General features: G+C 36.8%; 1 protein-coding gene across 13 annotated transcripts; it reads right to left on the reverse strand.

Annotated features, from left to right (window-relative positions):
* Window positions 1-429: 429 nt before the first annotated feature.
* On the reverse strand, window positions 430-19,114 carry sh3bgr (SH3 domain binding glutamate-rich protein). Of its 13 annotated transcripts, XM_057351356.1 has the most exons (12): window positions 18,947-19,114; window positions 17,445-17,630; window positions 14,239-14,319; window positions 13,811-13,888; window positions 11,893-12,030; window positions 11,376-11,402; window positions 10,943-10,963; window positions 9,862-9,888; window positions 7,848-7,874; window positions 4,725-4,745; window positions 2,815-2,873; window positions 430-1,310 (listed from the first exon to the last, which is right to left on the reverse strand). In XM_057351356.1, the coding sequence occupies exons 1-11, from the start codon at window positions 18,989-18,991 to the stop codon at window positions 2,859-2,861; spliced, it is 666 nt and encodes a 221-aa protein (XP_057207339.1). In that variant the 5' UTR covers window positions 18,992-19,114; the 3' UTR covers window positions 430-1,310; window positions 2,815-2,858. The 13 variants fall into 13 exon arrangements, with proteins under 13 accessions (XP_057207339.1, XP_057207346.1, XP_057207347.1 ...); XM_057351363.1 differs by lacking the exon at window positions 13,811-13,888 and having other exon boundaries at window positions 18,947-19,113; XM_057351364.1 differs by lacking the exon at window positions 11,893-12,030 and having other exon boundaries at window positions 18,947-19,113.
* Between the last annotated feature and the right edge of the window lie 1,314 nt (window positions 19,115-20,428).

A 20,428-nucleotide genomic window follows, 5' to 3' on the forward strand; every position in this document is an offset into this window, starting at 1 on the left:
GAAGCTGTGGGATGTGGCCAAAACTTGCCAGTTAGATATTACTAACCACGCAAACCTGTTTTTAGCCTTGAGCTGAAAACAACAAATGCTCACCGGCTGGCCAATACTCATGCCTGGGAGAACAATGCGTTATAACAGTTTCTAAGAAGGTTGAACAAGCCCCCTATGTTGAATTGAATGTGTTATTTTAAACACTACACCAGATATTTTCAGCGCATACCAATGTAGGCCTATATTATTGACAATCTAAACCTTGTAAACCTTAAAAAAGCATTTCTAGCAATGTGAGCTTCTGATAACACACACAAGTCATTGTCTTTCACTTAACTCTATAGGGATTTTCTGAAAGGTCACATCCTGTTTATTGAATTGCCAACAGCACCACCCATGCTGAATGCTATCCCATAAATACACACAATATGTCAAGAATAGAACAGAATAGACCAGACAGGGCCTTTACAACTTTTAATGGCGAATAAGGGTTTTTCACTCATACAAAGTGCATTAAAACTGCCAACTGACTACAGAGAAAGCAACTAAATCAGACATAATAGACTGTAGACAATGGAGCGGTTGGGACTTTTACATTGTTATTGTCTAATTTAAACTTTAACTTGACTATGGTTTGAGCTAAAATGGTAAATCTTTAAGCAGTCTCTACAGTAGATTGAGCAGTGTCATTTTGCCTAATAAAAAACATGCACGGTACACTACCAGTCAAAGGTGTGGACGCTTGCATATGACTCGTCTCCACCATCCAGTTCAATTCATTTATTTATCATTATAATAATTACAGTTTTTGTTTTGTAAAGACATTCATACAAATGCACAATTTACTACAAAACGAATTTTATTTAAGCCTAATCTATAATCAAAATTTTGAATGGAAGTGTACTTAACAATAATACACACTCAAAGAAGTACAGTATTTGCAAGTGTATGTTTGGCATATTTGAGTCCTATTTGGGACTCTTAAGAACAGTCTCAACGTGTTAGTTTAACAGACGTAGCGTAAACTACGATCTATCCGTACAATAATAAAAAAATACATTCCCATTCATTTGAAAATGCAATGCTACTTAGAAACAAGCGACACTAGGTGGGTGTGAACAACAAAAGCAAAAGGCATTCGGCAAACTCATCGCTGTGGGATGAGGTGCGTTTACTACGGTTGGCGGCTAGTGTGTCCTGAGTGCATTTCCTCCAGTGCAGTGGCGTCACGTTTGGCCTGAGCAATGCTCTGATGCAGGTGTTTGTGGGAGATTTTGGCAGACAGCTCCAGGGCAGGTGGCATGTTACTGTACTTCACGCTGAAATACAAAGAGCAGAGTAAGTGTATACAGGGGGTATGTGTTGAAAAATGTATGAATCTCGGTCTTCTCGGTGTCCGTGTGGTTACCGCATCTTTCTACGAATTGCCAACTAAAATTATTAAATCGCCAATATCTCAAGCTTTCAACAATTGTTAAAGCTGCAATTCGTAACTTTTCCCTCTCTGAAAAAAAAAATTTGTTGGTTCAATTTAAAAATAGTTGCCTTAAATTTTGAGTTAATGCAACTTAAAAATATTAGTTAATTCAATGAATTTCTCGTTGAATTGCCTAAACTCGTTGAGTTGACTAATGTTTTTATGTTGAATTAACTACATTTTTAAGGCAACCAGGTAACTTATTTCTTTCAGTTGAACCAACAATTTTTTTTACAGTTGAAACTTAAAATTTGCACATAGTAGTTACACATAACACATTGAGTATATATATATCAATATATATATGGCTGGGCGGTATGACGGAATATGCCGTTACCGCGGAATAAAATGTCAACCGTAAGATATTTTTCTATTCCGTGTATTCTGCGGAATGTAAATAAGTAGGCGTGGTTTACTCGTGACCCCATGAACACCAGTTTATAACACCAGTCATATAGGCCTACATATATTCTCATTGTTTGTGCATATATTCAGACTTCATTGTTATACATGTTGTCTATCTTCCTACTGTATACATATTTGTTTATATTTATCTTCTGGCAATATCATAATAAATCTGATTATCAGAACTTAATTTGATATCTTTAGTACATTTTCACAACTACATTTGCTTTTTGAGGAATGTTGGTACCCGAACATCATTGGTGCCTATTGACTTCCCTTGTATTGACACAGAACCACCAAGACATTTCTCAAAATATCTTCTTTTGTGTTCCACGGAAGAACATAAGTCATATACAGGTTTATTAAACGTCAGAATTTTCTTTAAATCAATTTTTGAATCATGAGCTGATGGTAACAACAGAAGCATATGCCATCAATTACCAACCTCCGAGTTGTTTAAATATCCTTTGTCCTGTGATAACACTGACTGGGATTTTTACTTCCAGAACTCTATGCAACTTTTGCATGTAATTATTTTAACATGATAGCACAACTACAAATCAGTAAAAAGCACTATATTTAAAACCAACTCACTATTAAAACTGTAAGGCAAAAGTCTAAACTAAATATTAAAACGCATAATATGAAGTATTTTTACCAAATAGAAATTATTGAAATTTAAAGTATAAGCATAGTAACAACTTAAAAAAGTCAATGTAACCCCAGATGTCTTCAGATAATAAGCACAGCAAAAAAGTTTTTTCTTTATTTTCTACTAAAAACTTTTATCACTGCTAAAAGTTTATTAGTGCTTCAACTGTCCTAAGAAAAACAAGGTTGGAAATATCCTATAATAATACCAATTGAACACTACACACTATGCTTTTTGCTTGAGCAATGTTATCCTACATCACCACCAAGTGGCGAGGAAGGTACATTACCTCTGCAGGAAGATCCAGCTCCACAACTCCTAAACTTCCGAATTCTAGTCTTCAGCCTCCTGTAGATAACACCAACCACACAGATTACAATAACATCTGTACTGGCACATGTGCAGTAAATACTTTCCGGTGTCAAGTGACGTATCATTTTTATCTTTGTGGTAGCCTACAAATGATCTCCCTCTCTAATATTCCTGCACATATAAGCTTTGCGGTTTTTCATCAACTACTTCAAATGTTATGTTTAAGTGACTATAGTTAGTGTGACATCTTTGTATTTCACAGTTTATTTCAGTGGCACATACACTCTTACACTTTCCTGTAGTTTTGCAGCAGGTTTGCCAGTAACTTACTGTAGATTCAATTACTTTCCTATTAGTACGGTTTTCAATTTTTCAAATTTACTTTAACCAAAATTAAAACACTGACTTTTGAGATTCAAAATGAGCAAGAGATTGGCATTAGCACAGCAACACTGCAAAAAATTGAAATTCTTCCTAAGCATTTTTGTCTTGTTTTTAGTAAAAATATTTGAAACTTCTTAAATTACGATACATTTACATAAGAAAATTGACCCAAGATGTATAGTCGTTTCATGAATGAAAATATAAGAAATATAGGTAAGTTTACGTTTAAATTAAATCTACAGTAAGTTACTGGCAAACCTGCTGCAAAACTAGGGCAAAGTTTTACAGTGTAGACTTTCACTGAAATGCATTATTGTAATGTGTATTTCGTATATTTTTACATTCAGCTGACATTTTAAGCATTAAATACTGTTTTGTACATTTATTTTTGATCAGTTTATTTGAACACATGACCATGTTTAAAATGCAATTTTCTACCAGATGATTACTTAAAGTCCCAGTGAAACTAAAAATGACAGTTCTTATTTTTTCATGAAATATTGCAGCGTTTATAGTAAATAGCTTATCAATGTGGGTCATTTTCTTTTTCAAATTCATGTACCCTCATAATCTTCAGTTAAAGTCTGAAAATGCACTTCCGCCCTGAAATGACTATCCATCTCAAATGACGTAAATTAGACGGCTCGGGCGGAGCATCCGTTAACTCCTCCCCTTCAACTGTCCGTCTGCTGCCAGTTCAGTTTCAAAATGCAATGGCTGTTTTTACACATCCAATCAATTCGCAGTGAAAAACGCAAGCCACACCCACTCATTTTCTCCTTTGAAATTAATTTTCACTCGGAAATGTGTCAGAATACGGAAGTAAAAACGATCGCATCTTCCGGTTCATGTGGACTTTAATGCTGTTGAGCCAACAGTAAAACACATCAAGACTTTTTTCTTTAGTCCACACCAAAAACATTGAGTGCATTGCCATCCCACCTCGATATCAACCATACCATTGTAAAATCCAACTTAATACAAGATGGGTTTGCATCCTGTTAATCTAGATTCAGACAACATACAATTCATGCTGACGGTCTTCTCCATAAACACCTGTGGTTACGTTTGGACAAAATCAACCATGCTTGTTTTATAGAAAACTCTAGTAAACTAGTAAGACATTTCTGTTACATCAGAAGCCTAAAGGCTGATTATTTTACATAGTACACATAGTACACAGATTATTTTACATTAAACAGGCAAGTGCAGCTCCTCTAGATTCTTTGCTATTCTGACAGTAACAACATCAGAAACATCAATGTGATTTATCAGGACACTTATTTCAGAGACACATTAACATGTGGTATTCCTTGCAGCTGCTTTTATACTGTCACAGTAGGAATCAATCTAAGCAACTAAGATAAATATAAAAGGACAATCTATTCTAATGCAACACGGATTTTGAATACAAGTGATGCTGTATGAGTGGCATGCAATGGTGGCCTCAGGCCTTTCATGATCACAACATGCTAAAAACAGACTGAACATGTGCAAGAGTACCTCTGAGCCCTGTTCCTCCTCCTGTGATGAAGGGGTTTACCATTAAAACAGAAAAACATGTGTCAAAAACAGCCGAGGTATGTGAGTCACAGACACAGCTACTGAGGGGGGAAAAGTTACTCCACAATAAACATGATAAATATCACAGCCAAATGAAACTGCTTCCGTGTATTCTGCTCCTGTAACATAAATCAGGTATGAAATGACTGAATGGGTAAAAAAAGTAAAAAGGAAGAGAAACAGAGAGGGACGTGAAGAGCAAAGCAGAAGATTCGGAGAGGGTGAAGATCACATATAGACAGTGCTGCCAGGTCTGCCAACTTTACTTCAATAAAGCAATAAATGTTCCCCCGTTTATGAATATTCATCAGTTCTCATTAATTCCCCTAGTGCTAAACTCAAATATGGTGACATTAGGATAACTTCAAATCTCATTGGTTTGTGTTGGTCTTCGACCTACCTGTCCTAATTTGGGTTTCAAAATCAGGGTGACCCGATCGGGGTGGGGGGGCAATAATTAATATTATAAATCTTTTTAAACCTTTTAATTACTTCAGACATGAAATACATCTAAACGCGGTCGCGGTTCAAAAAGTATTGGCAGTTTGTTTCTTCACGCGTCCCGTAGTTCGGTTGGTTTAAATTTGTAAGCAAAATGATTTTATTTTTTATTTACATGGATGGATTTTACCAGTGTTTGCATAGCACGGGAAATATTAGAAAAACTCACCTGTTATTTTTCAGAGTTGTCTGCAGAACACAACACTTTTTTCATAACAGGTTTTTGTTTTTGTAAAGGTATAGAAAATGTAGATGATATCGGTTTCACTAGTTTAATTAGGCAGACTTCCAAAAATACTGTTACAGTAGAACAAGAGCAAAAACAATACATACTTTAAAAACTGCGAAAACATTACTTCTGCAGATCAAGCACTATAATGCGACTCTTCTGCATCTACCTGTCGATGGAACAATCTGTCGTCTCCAGTGATTCTGTTTGTTATCACTTCATTATCTCATTAACTCCAACATTCAGTGTTACATTTAGCAGCCTGTAGTATGCACACCAAGCAGTGTTCATTTCATCTGGGCTAACCCATGTGGGGCCTACATGGAACCCACGGACAAAACCAGCTGAGGCCCAGAAGACAGCCCACATCAAACCCATCTGGGCTGTGAATGCATACGCCAAAGTCAAATTTTGCGTGCATGCGATACGCACATCCTTCCCATTAAGGTCTGTGGAGCACAGATGCATCCAATGACGCTACAAAATGATATATTCTGGTGTAATTTTGCCATCATGACATGTAGGGTGTGATTGTTAATTTAATCAGACGTCGTATTTTGGGTACGTTTATTTTGTTCGCACAATTTAGAAGCATTTGAGCACGTAACCCCACCCCACCTCTAAACCTAACCGTTTGTATATCATACAATAAAAACGCATAACAGGCAGGTACGACTACAGATGCTATTTATTCAAAAAGTGCAATTATATTATTAAAGCGTTCCGAGGCCAAAGAACAGACCGAAAAACAATCCCCTTCTTCGTCCGCCATAAAATTCCGACCCAGCTTCGTACAGATTTAAAAATTGCCGCAGGCACTGCGTTGAAACCGCATTGGCTCTCGTGTGTCTTGTGACTGGTCGCATCATTACGTTAGCTTACGTTATGAATAGACATTGGCTGTCCCGCTCCGATTGCGTCACACGCTGTATACGTTTGAATGATCCGCAACTGTATGCATTCCTGGACCACGATCGTCAGAGATTAAAACGGTATCGCAGGGCTTTAGAAGACTCGGAATGCAACCTGGCCTGTTTGTAATGATTCGATACGGTTTTTGGTCAATGATTGCAATAAATACCCTTGACTGACTTTTATTTGTTTGTTGCGTGTTTTATATTATTACATGACTTGTTGCAATGCTTGATTCTGATTGGCCAGTTGCGACATTTGCAAGTTCGTTATTCCCAGATAACAACCGCTCAAAACTAATAACACAGGGTAACCCGGATGCAGCAAATCCTTTTGACAGTTTTATTTACAAATTACATATAAATATGTCTTTTAATGACATACTGTATGTGAGATTATATTTACAAATTATTAAAGAGTACATAACATGAGATCATGAAAATTACATTTCATGCAGTGTGTAATGTTGCCGTTTTTGAAAAGTAAGCAGTCTGCCAAATTGTAAATCCGAAGGTGAATGAATAAAGTTATGGGCTTGGAAAAAAGGGAGTCGACTCTGAATCACGTAAACGAGTCGTCCCTAGTCCGATTCGCGAACCGCCGCGGATTTACGTCACTACATATAGTCCCCCGCCTACGTTTTGCTAGGACTGCCCGCGAAAACTTCACTCTTCTCCCCCAAACACTGTAGCTCGTGAGCCTCATTCGCGGTAGACCAATCACAGCAGACTAGACCATCTAACCAATCACATCAGACTAGGCTAGCGGAAAGGAGGCGATTAGACAGATGAATCACGGAACGAATCATTTGAAAGTCATTCAAGAAGTAAGGTACGGATAACTGCCTATTATTACGAAATATTAGTGTTTTTACACCTATGTACATAAACTTGTTGTTGGACACTCCATAAACCAAAGTAGGACCTTAAAAATCCATAGTTACAGTATGTACTCTTTAAACCAAATTGCCTGTTCGTGACATTTGAACGTCGTTTCTTACCTTAAAACCGAAAGTAAACGGCTTTTCCTCGCGGAAGGTCTGCATTCGGTAAAAATGAGCTACAATAAAATATTTCAAATTCACATTCTCATTTGGCAAGTAGCCGTGTAATAAGCGGGATAATGTACAAGCTGCTGGCTGTTCTTGCGAAATAAGCCCCGACCCGACGCGAAGCGGAGTGCATTATACGCAATCGGAAAGTGTACGTGTAAAGTCGTGTTATTTATACGCAGGTTGATGAGAACGGGTTGAAAGTTCCTAAAGTTCCTGGAAAAGCACTTGTCAGATCTGCTTCATGACAGAGGAGCTATTCCAGCAGATATTCAGAGCAATTTGAAGAAAACAACCAGAGACATTCCCACTAAAAAGACAAATTTTTAGTAGGAATTCAAATTTAAAGGAAAAAAACATTTCGATCTACCTCAAGCTTTTGGAGTTCTTCTTCGTCCTAGAGGAGAGAACAGACTGTATGTTAGAGGAATAGAGCGCAGGTGAAGCCTTTCCACTAAAGGTGGAAAGAGCAACATGACGCATGCAACTGAAGAAAGAGATACAGGCAGGAGGCGGCTACAGGACTATGGAGAGAACTGGGGGAGGAAAGGAGGTTAGCATGAAAGAATGGCAGTTGAGAAATGAGAGATAAGGGAGAGCAGATCTGGAGTTTAAAAGATATATATTTGGTCCACAACAACTGGCCTTTGCTGATGAACACAACTCACAAATCCACACAAACAGGAAATACACTGCTCATCAACACCAAGTTACCTCAAGACATCAAATCTTCCTTTGCCTGGAAAAAAATAGGTGGACAGAGAAAATAAACATTAAAAGGTGTAAGGATGCTAAATTCGAATCCAATCGTTTTGTCTCTCACTTTTTTAAACATGAGCATATGTTTTAAGTATGAATAATTACATTAATATACATATAAATACAATACACACATAAACTGTGTTTGTCACATTTAAATAAAAAAAAGATTCTGTTTTGTTAAAGGCTCTTAATTTTACAAATTGACATCTTGGCTCAAAAATAATACAAACGTCTGCAGTGTGCAAAAAGTGAGTTTACATTTTATCATCCTGAAAGTTTGATTAATTTATTTTATGTATTAAAAATAGCTAGCATCATGTCCTGTTGTTGTTATAGTTTATGTTTGTGTTCAATTGAAAAGCACAAGTAAAAAAAAAACGTCTGGGATGGCATTAGGGCAGGTCAATCATGAGATCCTTTTTATGTTTTGGTAAATTATTCTTTGAAAAAAAAGGCCATGCGTTTTAATTATTTTTCAGTCTTGTTTTCTAAAGGTTACAGGAATTTTTGTGGGCCTCTGTATGATTGGAAAAAATCATCATTTTTGCAACTCCTCTTGCGGCAGCTAGAAGCTTGTGTGTAAATACAACTTGACAACTGCGAGTATCAACATCCAAAACAAATGCAAAAACAACCGCCGTTTACAAACAGGTCGGTCACTGGCAGTGTTGGGTAAGTTACTCTGGAAAAGTAATTAATTACTAGTTACTTATTACATATTCAATAGCGTAATTAGATTACTGTACAAATTACTCTCTCCAAAAAGTATTTAATTACTTATTACTAATTATTTTTTATATCCTACATCAACCTTGATTAGAATTCAATCAAGGATAGACATGAAATTACTTAACTCATTCAAATAAATAATGAATAACTACATAAATTATTCTTATTAACTGAACAAAGTATACAAATGTGAGACGGATACATTAAAGCATACATTTTAAAGTTACACTTATAATTTTGATGTCTTTACGCTATTGAATATATTACACAGTACTTCAATTACATCAGAAGTAACTGTAATTAAATTACTGAAAAAATAAGAGTAATCCCTTGCTTTACTTTTTCAAGGGAAAAGTAATTAAATTACAGTAACTAATTACTTAGTAAATAGTTACACCCAACACTGGTCATTGGTCACACAAACAGGTGCCCCTGCTGAAATGCATCCCATTGTTTTGAGCAAGACCACTTAACTGGACTGCTCAAACAAACAACTTTTTTGAAAGTGCCACAGTGTTCTAAAAGTGTTTCACAAAGTCAGTCTATGAATGACTTAGTTGTCGAGATAAATTAATAAGGAACAAGACAAGTTATCACTGGGAAGAGATAAATCAACACAACAACAACAATATAAATAGCATCCATGTCACCTATAAAGAAAGAGAAAAAGAAGACAAGCAAAACACATGTTTCCAGTGATTCACCTTCTGAATGAAAATGTTTCTAAAGGCCAGAAGAAGTGTAGCGAGTTATCCGTGAAGAGGAAGGAGAAAATTATGCAAAGATTACGAAAGAGGAAAATAGAAGAGTGAAGAAAGATTGTTGTCGGCAAGATGAGAAATAGGACTAGAGGAGTCAGTTCCAGAACAAAATAAATATAAATTAAGATTCACCTCTGAGACCAGATGGTTGTCCTCTCCCTGAAATAGTAAACAGTAACTATTAGCCGCAAGTAATATTTTCTTATAAATTGCCTGCAAATTAATAAACGAGCAGGAAGGGCTGCACAGGTAAAATGATAATCACAATTATTTTGCTCAAAATATTAATAACAATTAATAAACACGATTATTTTGTCTTATATTTCACTTCAGCATGTTTATTAGGCCTATACTTTACAGCTAATGAATATGTTATAATCTGCTGCCATTGAACTTCAACACCATATTTCAAAGCACACGATCGATCATCTAAACACTCCACAATAAAAACTTACATTTTGTGACCTTCGGAATGAAACCTTCCTACTCCATTTTTACTTTCTTGTTTTTTTATAAATAATTACTATTGGTCACCCTTCATGTTTGTCTGGTCGTTTTGCAAAAAAATATTAAAATAGTACAAATGCAGTAAAAAAAATGTTCAAACTTAAAACTTTGCGATGATTTTCGGATCGTATGGGGAGTTTTGTGCTTGCTTTTAAAACATTATTTTCACAACGATTATGCTCAGTTAATCGTGGGAAGCATTAATCGTTATCACGGTTAAAATACGATTAATCACGCAGCCCTACGAACAGGGATCCATTATCATTTTTGACAATAGTAAAAAGCAAAAACAAGCCCCCCCCTTTTTTTCAAAAATTAAATTCTGCTATGTTTAACGATGATTTTATAAGATTATTGGAACATTTCTATATGTGTATGACAGTTGTATCAATTAAAAGATTCAAATGATTTTTTAATTGGTATTGTTTCATTTGCTAGTTTTCCATGACTGTGAGAGCAAAAGGAGTTGAGAGACTTATACCTCCGTGTTTCTCTGTTCATGATCTTTGGGGAAAAGCATCACCTTCACATCCAGAGTTATTACATGTCACATGCCATCATGATGCAGTCCAATAAATATCAGATACCATAGATTCACAGCTTTCAATGCGTATCTCTTACATGTGTTTAATGTGTAAAAACAGAGGTGCAGATGCATCTGAAGACTGCTTTTTAAGAGACTAAAAAATATAGATGTGAGCCTTACCTTGTCTTCATCTCCTTCATCCTATCAGCCACAAAAAAAAGAAAGAAAAAAGATTCATTCAGAATGGAAACGTAAAACAAAAACAAGCAAATGCAGTTTGTTTGGTAAAGTGTTAGGTTGAAATATTTTTAATGGGGTAAATCATCTAAAGGCAATTTATGTCTCATGGATTGATTTTATTGAAACAATTCGTTTTTTTCCTTTTTGTTAGGTCACATTGTAAACATTTACTCGGATTTATATGAACTGTTTCAAATGAAATAAAATGACTGTGTCGTAAAACCAGACGTTCAATCTGAAAATATGAAATTAAACAAACTGCAATCAAAAATGTGTCATTTTTTCACATTATAAAGTGTAAAAACGGTATATATATGTTGGAGTTTATACTGTATATAAATTGCTAGCAAACAAATAATACAATTTTACTCACCTGGTTTTCCTCCTCAGCTACTTTTCTCTAACAAAAAGAAAGTTAAGCATTAAAATCAGTACACAAACTAACCAACTAAGAGACAGAAGAGCCCTTAAAAACATTTACTCCAGAGATTTTTCTCAAACGAGCAACACCAAAAAACTATTGAAACTAATCTGTAAGGCTTTTTCTTCAACCTTTATAGCTAGTACAATAAACAAGAGATTGCTAAAATTTTCAATGCCACAATCACACCAGGAATGACTCCGATGAGAAAAGAAGCAAATCACAGCAGCGATGAAACTCCAGGAACGGAGAGGGTGAAAAGCAGGAGATTCGATTAGAATAGGTTAACTTCAGACACAAATGAGAGATGACGAGAGAACCTGCATGAGAAACCTAACCTTAATAACAGAGGATGAGATTAATGGGTGGAGGAAAAGAGATTATACGGAAGAGGAAAGAGCAGGTTTGGGAAGACACACAATGCATGGAGACGAGCAAGGCATGAGAAGATGGTATGATGGTAAGTTACACTCTCGTCTTCTTCTTCATCCTCTGGTTCGTCGTCTTCCTCTTTCTCTTCTTGAGCATCTGTCTCGACCGGAGCGTCTTCCTCCAGCTCTGCTGGGTGTGTGTCACCGTTCTGCTCAGCTTCTTGAATTTCCTTTCTCTAGAAGAATATACAACGCACCCGAAGGAAATCAAAATTAAAACTATGATGTGTCAACAGGCGTTGATGTGAGGCATCATGTGTTCCAAAGGCATCCTGGGTAATGTCACAATAGGTTCTTCAGGATGAGACAAGATTTAATGATCGAGGATTTCACAATGGAACTTGAGAAAGAAAACACACTCAGTAGGAGAAGACATGGTTTTGTTATATTAGATGATGGGTATGTTGCAAACTACAATGGATAACAAACATTATCACATCTTTGAAGATCTTCATGGCCTGCAAGAAAAATCTAATCGCAGCCGTAACTGATCAGCTGTAAACAAGTATTTAACTTTGGTTAATTTATTAACCGTGGTTTCAAATTAGCCATTAGTTCCACCACAATCTCAATTTGCAGCTATTTTACTTTTTAGAGATTTTTAGGGTAATTCGTATTAAATCGTGCAATGTAATTTGTACGATTTCTTACAAATGGCGTTTTCGCACTATCCAGGGATAGCTGTGTTTAGGGGTGGGGCTTCAATTGATCAATTAAAAGAAATTAGAAATTGCCACCTCATGGCCACCTCAGATCAGGTTGTTAGTTTAGTCCACCAATTATTGGTTATGTTATGGACAAGACAAACAGCTAATAAGCTATAAGCTATAGCTATACAAAATAAAAAAGAAACGGACTTCAAAAGGAGGGTCTATAACATTTTCAATAATAACACATGCACACCTTTGCACAATGCACTATTTAAGCACAAGACATGAGGGCCCAGTTGCATAAACTTAGCGGCTAAGTGCGACTGCGTCTTAACAATTAAGGTCTTTGCATATACAGTCCGAAATTTCATATGCGTTTTTTTGTATTTGGCGCTCGTTTGTACGGTGTCTCTGAATTGTCAAAACGCCTCTCAAAATGCTTGCTACGGATGCGAAAAACGCAGAAAATCAAACCCAGTCCAAATTTTTTAGGACGGACGAAAATATCGGAGGCAGTGTGTAAATGTGATTGACACAACGTGAGGTCGTATTTATTTTTTAACGTGCAGAAATCTCGTCTCACTGACTAGCAGTTAGTAACTTAGGACTAATCATTCTTAATTTTCATATTTCAATTAGCCCAATCTACCTTTTTATGCAACCGATTTAAAGAAGTTATGACGAGTCTTGAAGAAAATAATTTGATGACTAACTGGACTAGTCCAAGCAGTTTATGCAACCGGCCCAAGGAAACATTATCCTCATGAATCATTTCAGCAGTAATAACATATATATTCCTCTTACATTTCTGACAAAACTCAAGTGTTTCACTTTTTTGCAAAGTTGGCAGCATCCAATTCAGTACACTGAAGCGCTGACTACCAAATTAGAAACAATATAAAACAAAATGCAACTTATTGCAAATTTCCAGTGAGTACATGTTGCCTCACTTTCATGTCATTTTTTCACACATTCTCCCCCACACCAACTACCCACTATACCCCTACGTATAGATTTGCAATTCTTTTGACTTACGAACTTATGAAAACTATGAAAAGCATGCTTCAAATTCAATTTCTCAATGACACTGATAACACACTTAGTAAGTGCAAAGTACGTAGGCTACTGCATAAATAGTATTAGTATGCTATTCCAAACAGAGGAATTGATGGTACAAAAACCTAAATGAATCACAATGTGAATGAGAAACAAACGCTGGCACATGTCTGGAAATGAACTAAAAGTAAATAAAGATTGAATATGATGAGAAAAAGGAACTAGTAAAAAAGGTTCAGTGGGGCATTACTGTTGCGTCATCGTGAAGGTGTTCCTCTGTGCCAGATCCATTATGAAGTTTTTGTGAATTTTCCGCTTGTTTTGCCTCCTGTATCAAGAGAATTCTTTTATCAAAACAATGTAGAATCAATTTCATTGTTGTCAGTAACTGGGGGAGAAAAGTACTACATAAGGAAAGCTTCAAGTAATGAAATGTCCCATTATCTACAGCGATCACTCTTTCACAAGAAACTCCACTGACATTTATGCGAATCGTTCGATATTTTCAGTATTTGGTGGCGGATGGCATTGAAACGGTGCTCTGGTAGTGTTTTTACTCCACTTCAGTGGATTCCTCTCCGCCCAGCTGCTGCTACATTATTAGTAGAATGACTAACAGTGATACTGATTTTAGGTAAATGAATAGTAAAGAAAGACACCCAAAAAGACAATTACAACCTTTGATCCTGGTGGAGGTGTCAGACCCAAAAATTCATAGACTGCGTTGTCCTCCTTAGCATTAAAGAATGTCTCATAATCCTGCAAAGAAAGACAAAGCTTGCGTTATCATTTTATACAAATTAATGTTACACAAACCCCAAACATACACCCACAAATAAACTCAATTTTTACATATCACATTCGGACAAATTCTGGCTTTACAAAACTTAAAGGGATAGTTCACCCAAAAACTCCAATTTGCTGTTTATTTACTCACCCCCAGGCCACTCAAGATGTAGGTGACATTTTTTCTTGAGTAGTTTAAGCACAATTCTTTTACTTAATTTTTTTGGCTAAACTTTTTACATGATGTATGTTCACATTTATGCACTAGCCCAATTCCTACCTCACTGTCGTAAACGTTGTAATCGCAACGTAAATGTCAATTATTAAATCAACATTTTTGTAACTGCCTATTATAACGAAATAATAGTGTTTTTACACCTTCTATGTACATAAACTTGTTGTTGGACACTACATAAACCAAAGTAGGACCTTAAAAATCCCTAGTTATGTACTCTTTAAGGTCGCTCGATATCAACGTCACCACCACCAAGCCTCCGACAACTCTTTCAAACTTTATTAAAAACATGTTCCCTGGTAACTAATTACTCCGTGAATGAATCCGCATCTACGTTTTAAGAGATTTGTGCCCATGTTGCATTATTTGTGAGATTTATATGCACGATGATGTCTAACGTCCCCGCCAAAGGAAGTAGTCGCTTTTAGCAACTTGTTAGCAACCGCCGGTTTTTGTTTACCACAGACCTCATTTCAGGCGATTTACCAAAAACCCATTAAAAAACCCATAGACTTCGGGGCGATGGAACCGGAAGTCCTAAAACGCTAACTCGCTTCCGGGGTTTGCATACATAAATACGTCATCTCTGAGGTAGGGGGAGAGTGGGGTTAGATGAGCCATTTTTCACTTATGTGGTCCTCAAGATGAAACAAAATGAGGCATAAGTGCTATAAAAGTATTTAATCTAATTTAAGGATGTTTCCTATCAATCTAAATGATTAGAACACATCTATAACATATGGTTTTAAAAATATGGCTTCTTATAAAAAAGTGCTTCTGTGGCTCAGTTTGCCCCATGATAGGGGTAAGTTGATCCGAGTCAGGGGGTAAGTTGAACCATATGGAGATATACTGAGCATTCAACTGAATTTGAATAAAGACCATGTTTTTAAAGATTTACCTTCATAAAAAGTAATTCAATCATTATTTTCCCTTACAAATACTAATAGTTATTTATTTAAGCTAACTTGAAACCTAGCGGTTGAGCTTGGTATCGCAGTCCAAATTCAAAATATTGGCGAGGGTTTTTCCCTGCCCCTCAGAGTGGAACGACTGACTATAGCATTGTATTTTGGACAAACCAATATATGAACTTAGCATGTTTCCTAAATGTCTACAAACATATTAAGGTATTGTTTTGATTTAAAACAGTGAAATTATTAATTACATACAGCTCATTTAAACAAAAAAACAACCAAATAAACTTTACATTTCAATATCTTTAATTTTCAATATCTTTCGGTTTGCATTTCTGAAAGAACTTGTCTTGTGAAACACCAAAGTTGTAACCTTCCAAAAACAGACCAAACAGAGAGTTTGTTGATTAAAAATAAATGAATTTCTGCTCTCACTATGTCTGTTTTTGTAGATTCTTGGCATTATACAGTGCTTTTTAATGGCAAACATGTTAGGCCATAAGTGAATTATGTTGGGAAGATATACAGTAAATCAGGTGTAAAATGCTTTTCTTAATCAGAGAATATAAGTGTACTTTGATGTTAGGGCTGTGCAAAAATATCGATACATGTAACTATCGCAATATTTTTTTTTTCGATAGTGTATCGATAGTGATACCTCTACTATAGATATATTTTTTAAATCATGTCATATACATACGGCCAACAGTAAGTGGAAGCGAGCATGGCGAAAAATATAAGAACGCTTGGAGCTCTCAGAGCTGATGAGTGGGTGTGCTTTGGTTTTCAAAATAAGTCATGGAGCAATGAGTTATATAAAATAATGCTGTTTGTAGGCTTCGCAAGTCATGACACAAGTCACTTGGCTACTGCAGTGCATTAGACAAAAAGTTTATTAAGAAAAGTAACAATGACATTTATTGTGCTTTCACGGATGTGACACCAGCACATTTACAGCACGGATGAACCAGAGGTTTTATACTGCCCATGTTCAGTGTTTTAACTGTAATGCACCACAACAGCCAAGTGACTTGCGTGAGCCACCTTATTCCCCTGTGCTACCCACTTGAGGGGCGCAATCCACAGTTTGAGAACCCAAACCTCTGATCTAAAGGTCCATGCATCGCACATCATGGCCACTCTGCAGAGGTAAGGTGGTGGACAGCATGTTGTATTTCTAGCTCTACTTTTTACATTTTCTATTTAAAGTATTGCAATATATCGCAAATGTGTATCGTATCGAAATACATAGCAATATATTGTAACGTGACCCATCTATCGTGATATGTATTGTATCGGGAGGCACTTACCAATACACAGCCCTATTTGGTGTACACTGTCCATAAACTCAGTAGCCTATACTAAAGTAAACATGATCAACTAGAAAGTTATGTGATATTTCATTGAAATTATACAGGTTTAAAAATTAGAAATTGCATTTAACTTAAGTGTCGACACAGGCTCGATTTAACCCACAGCATGTGGCTCACTTTGCCCCATAGCTGCCACTTTGGAAAAACTAGCTAGATTCAGGCTACAAATTCAGATACAAATTCAGGCTACTATTTAGCCAAATTATTTGCATGGTTTTATATGTTGGTAAATCACCAACATGCATCATAAATATTTTTAGACCCGGATGCATTTGCTTTAATGTACCAGCCATTACAGCTGATATGCAAGCCAAAAACAGCTTTTAAAGTCAATTTATTATGTCCAATTCTCCCGTGTGCTTCACATTTTCACATTCTGGCAGAAATAACGGGTGATTCCAAAACGTATGGTCAGATGACAACAAAAGTGGTCAGTCGCTGAGATACAGTGGGTGGATCAACTTACCCACTGGCTCATCTTACCCCACTCCCCCCCTACTCAATTTTGTATTAGCAGAGCCTTTAGGAGCGAATCTTAATGAAAATGTCTGCCGGGTTGTTTATGGGTCTTACCCCACAATACATCTGCTCATTGAAGATCTGAGGAGGAAGAGGAATCCCGCTGGTGGGCTTCATTTCTCCTGGCACATTTTCCCTCATCCACTGGCGATTCTCCTCATTTGAAGCGATGTCAAGCTGTGAGTAATCGATTTTAAGCGCCTCAAGAAACCCAACAACATCTTGCTGTTTCTTTTTGATCTGCAGCATTGTTAATGAAAAAGGTTCCACTTGTTAACACTTGTCAACTAACACTAAACAACGATCCTCTACAGCATTCATTAACTTTAGTTCATTGACATTTACTAAAACATTTTTGAAATCTAAAGTTGCATCTGTTAACATTAGTTGTTGGTGAAAAAAACAGCATTTGCAGGTTTGGTATGTTTTGATGCTGGTTTGCTGGTTTAAACTGGTCATGTGCTGGTTTAAGCTGGTCATGTGCTGGTTTAAGATGGTCATGTACTGGTTTAAGCTGGTCATGTACTGGTTTAAGCTGGTCATATGCTGGTTTAAACTGGTCATGTGCTGGTTTAAGATGGTAATGAGCTGGTTTAAGATGCTCATGAGCTGGTTTAAACTGATCATGTGCTGGTTTAAGCTGGTCATGTGCTGGTTTAAACTGGTCATGTGCTGGTTTAAGATGGTAATGAGCTGGTTTAAGATGCTCATGAGCTGGTTTAAACTGATCATGTGCTGGTTTAAGCTGGTCATGTGCTGGTTTAAACTGGTCATGTGCTGGTTTAAGATGGTAATGAGCTGGTTTAAGCTGGTCATGAGCTGGTTTAAACTGATCATGTGCTGGTTTAAGCTGGTGATCTGCTGGTTTAAGATGGTCCTTAGCTGGTCATGCGCTGGTCCTTAGCTGGTTTAAGCTGGTCAAACCAGCATCAAAACATACCTAACCCAGCATATGCATTTTTTCAACAGGGAGACCACAGTGAAGTTGTAAATACTGTGGTTTTACTGTAGTAAAAGTTTAACAATCCTGGTACAGATGCCAAAAAATGGCAGTGTCACGGACGATAGGCTACTTTTCTGTTGGTCAAAGTAATGTTAAAACAATCACAAGAGTATTCGTTTTGGGCGACTGTTTTATCTCTAAAATCAAAGCAACAAATAAAAACGTGTTCATCTTAAGACACGTCATACTTTATGTACAAAAATAACAATAAAGAATAATTGAAATGAATCATTTCTGTTTAATAATAAAAAACGCTGAATAAGACTAATGTGAGAATGTTTGTGGAGGCAGTTGCAGTACTGCTATGTGATCTCCGAGATATTTAAGGAAACTGCAGCCTCGCGCTCGCAACTTTTCTCAGGTCCCTCAAAGTTATTTAAGCTGTTGAAACGAAACAACTTTAAATGAGAAACTAGTTACATCTGCTGCTGATCATCGCAAACACGAGTCTGTAAGTCAGTGCTGGGTGACGCCTGAATGTGTATAAAACACACGGAGCAACTTAGTACGAGTGGCCTGTTGAATAAAAAACACTTGTCGCCTCAATTCTTACCGCTGTTGATCCGGAGGAGGACGCCAGGTAGACTTTAATGACCATTGTGTAAAGACTGCGAAATGAAATAATGGGGTAAAAGACAGAGATCCAGTCCGGGTTGGAAGGCACAAGGCGTTAGAGGATCCGCACCGAGTCTATTTCTGTCCTGATGATCCGGCGACATTGGTGCGCGTGGTCTTGCTGCTTTAAGAGTGATTGGCAATCTCAGCTGTCTGTCTGCTTTTTTTTAAAGAAACGTTTTTTTACCAACTGGGTTCAATTTACCGACTGGGTAGGCTACATTATCACTTACATATTTTATATTTTAAAACGTAGCCTGTTTTATTATTACAGCACCATCTGTGTTACACCCTACTAAACAAAACAATAACAACCGTCACAGAAATTTTAGTGGATTTAATGGGTACAATTGGAGTTATATTGGTTTTAGAAACGATAACGGTCATGATCTAAAATACCTATCCACTTATAATTTGTATGTGTAAAGAAACATTTAAACATTGTTAGATAAATTGTAAATGTGATATTATAACAACATCGGTATTAGCACCTATTTTATTATTGCTCCTGTATATCGTTTTATTGCTCCCTGAACTCCCTGTAAGTCGCTTTGGATAAAAGCGTCTGCTAAATGACTAAATGTAAATTTTTCCAAACTTAAATAGGCTGTACTTGCATGGTTGTATATAACCAAGAGACATTTTTAATTCAAGTGTATTTTGTACAGTAGTAACTTTCACTGTCATTGAAATTAAACTATAATGTTCGCTAGAACATTGTTTTATCTCGTTTTCCCTATCGAATTTGGAAGCCCCCGGGCGGGAGCTTCCCATTTTCCTAAATTGAAAACCCCTGTTCTTATCAGTTATCAGTAATAGACAAATGTCAGTCACCCTTTTGGGAGGGGGTCCTGTGAATTTAAATGACAACATTGCCTAATATGGCTGGAATACATTACAAGACTTTTCAAATCTGAACAGATTTTTTCAAACTAGACATCATACACTTGCAGACTTTTTGAAAGTTTCGGATAGAACTTCGGATAGAACTTTCGGATAGAACGGGGCAGTCGTGGCCTAATGGTTAGAGAGTCGGACTCGTGACCGTTACTGGCGGGTAACGACTGAGGTGCCCTTGAGCAAGGCACCTTATCCCTACTTGCTCCCCGGGCGCTGCAGTGATAGCTGCCCACTGTTCCGGGTGTACTGTACGTGTGTTCACGACTTGCTGTGCGTGTGTTCACTACTCTCTGGATGGGTTAAATGCAGAGGTCACATTTCGGGTATGGGTCACCACCATATCTGACTAATAGGTCACTTTCACTTTCACTAGAAACACACTGATCAAATCTGCAGACTGGCACAGACTTTGTGCAACAAGTCCAGACTGAAAATCTGGGCAAAATCTGAGCAAAAGTCTTGTAGTGTATATTAGCCTTAATTACAAACATAGAGATTTTCTGTAGAATTTTCAGCATTA

The sequence above is a fragment of the Triplophysa rosa genome, linkage group LG14 (assembly GCF_024868665.1).
Source record: "Triplophysa rosa linkage group LG14, Trosa_1v2, whole genome shotgun sequence".
Classification (NCBI taxonomy): Eukaryota; Metazoa; Chordata; class Actinopteri; order Cypriniformes; family Nemacheilidae; genus Triplophysa; species Triplophysa rosa.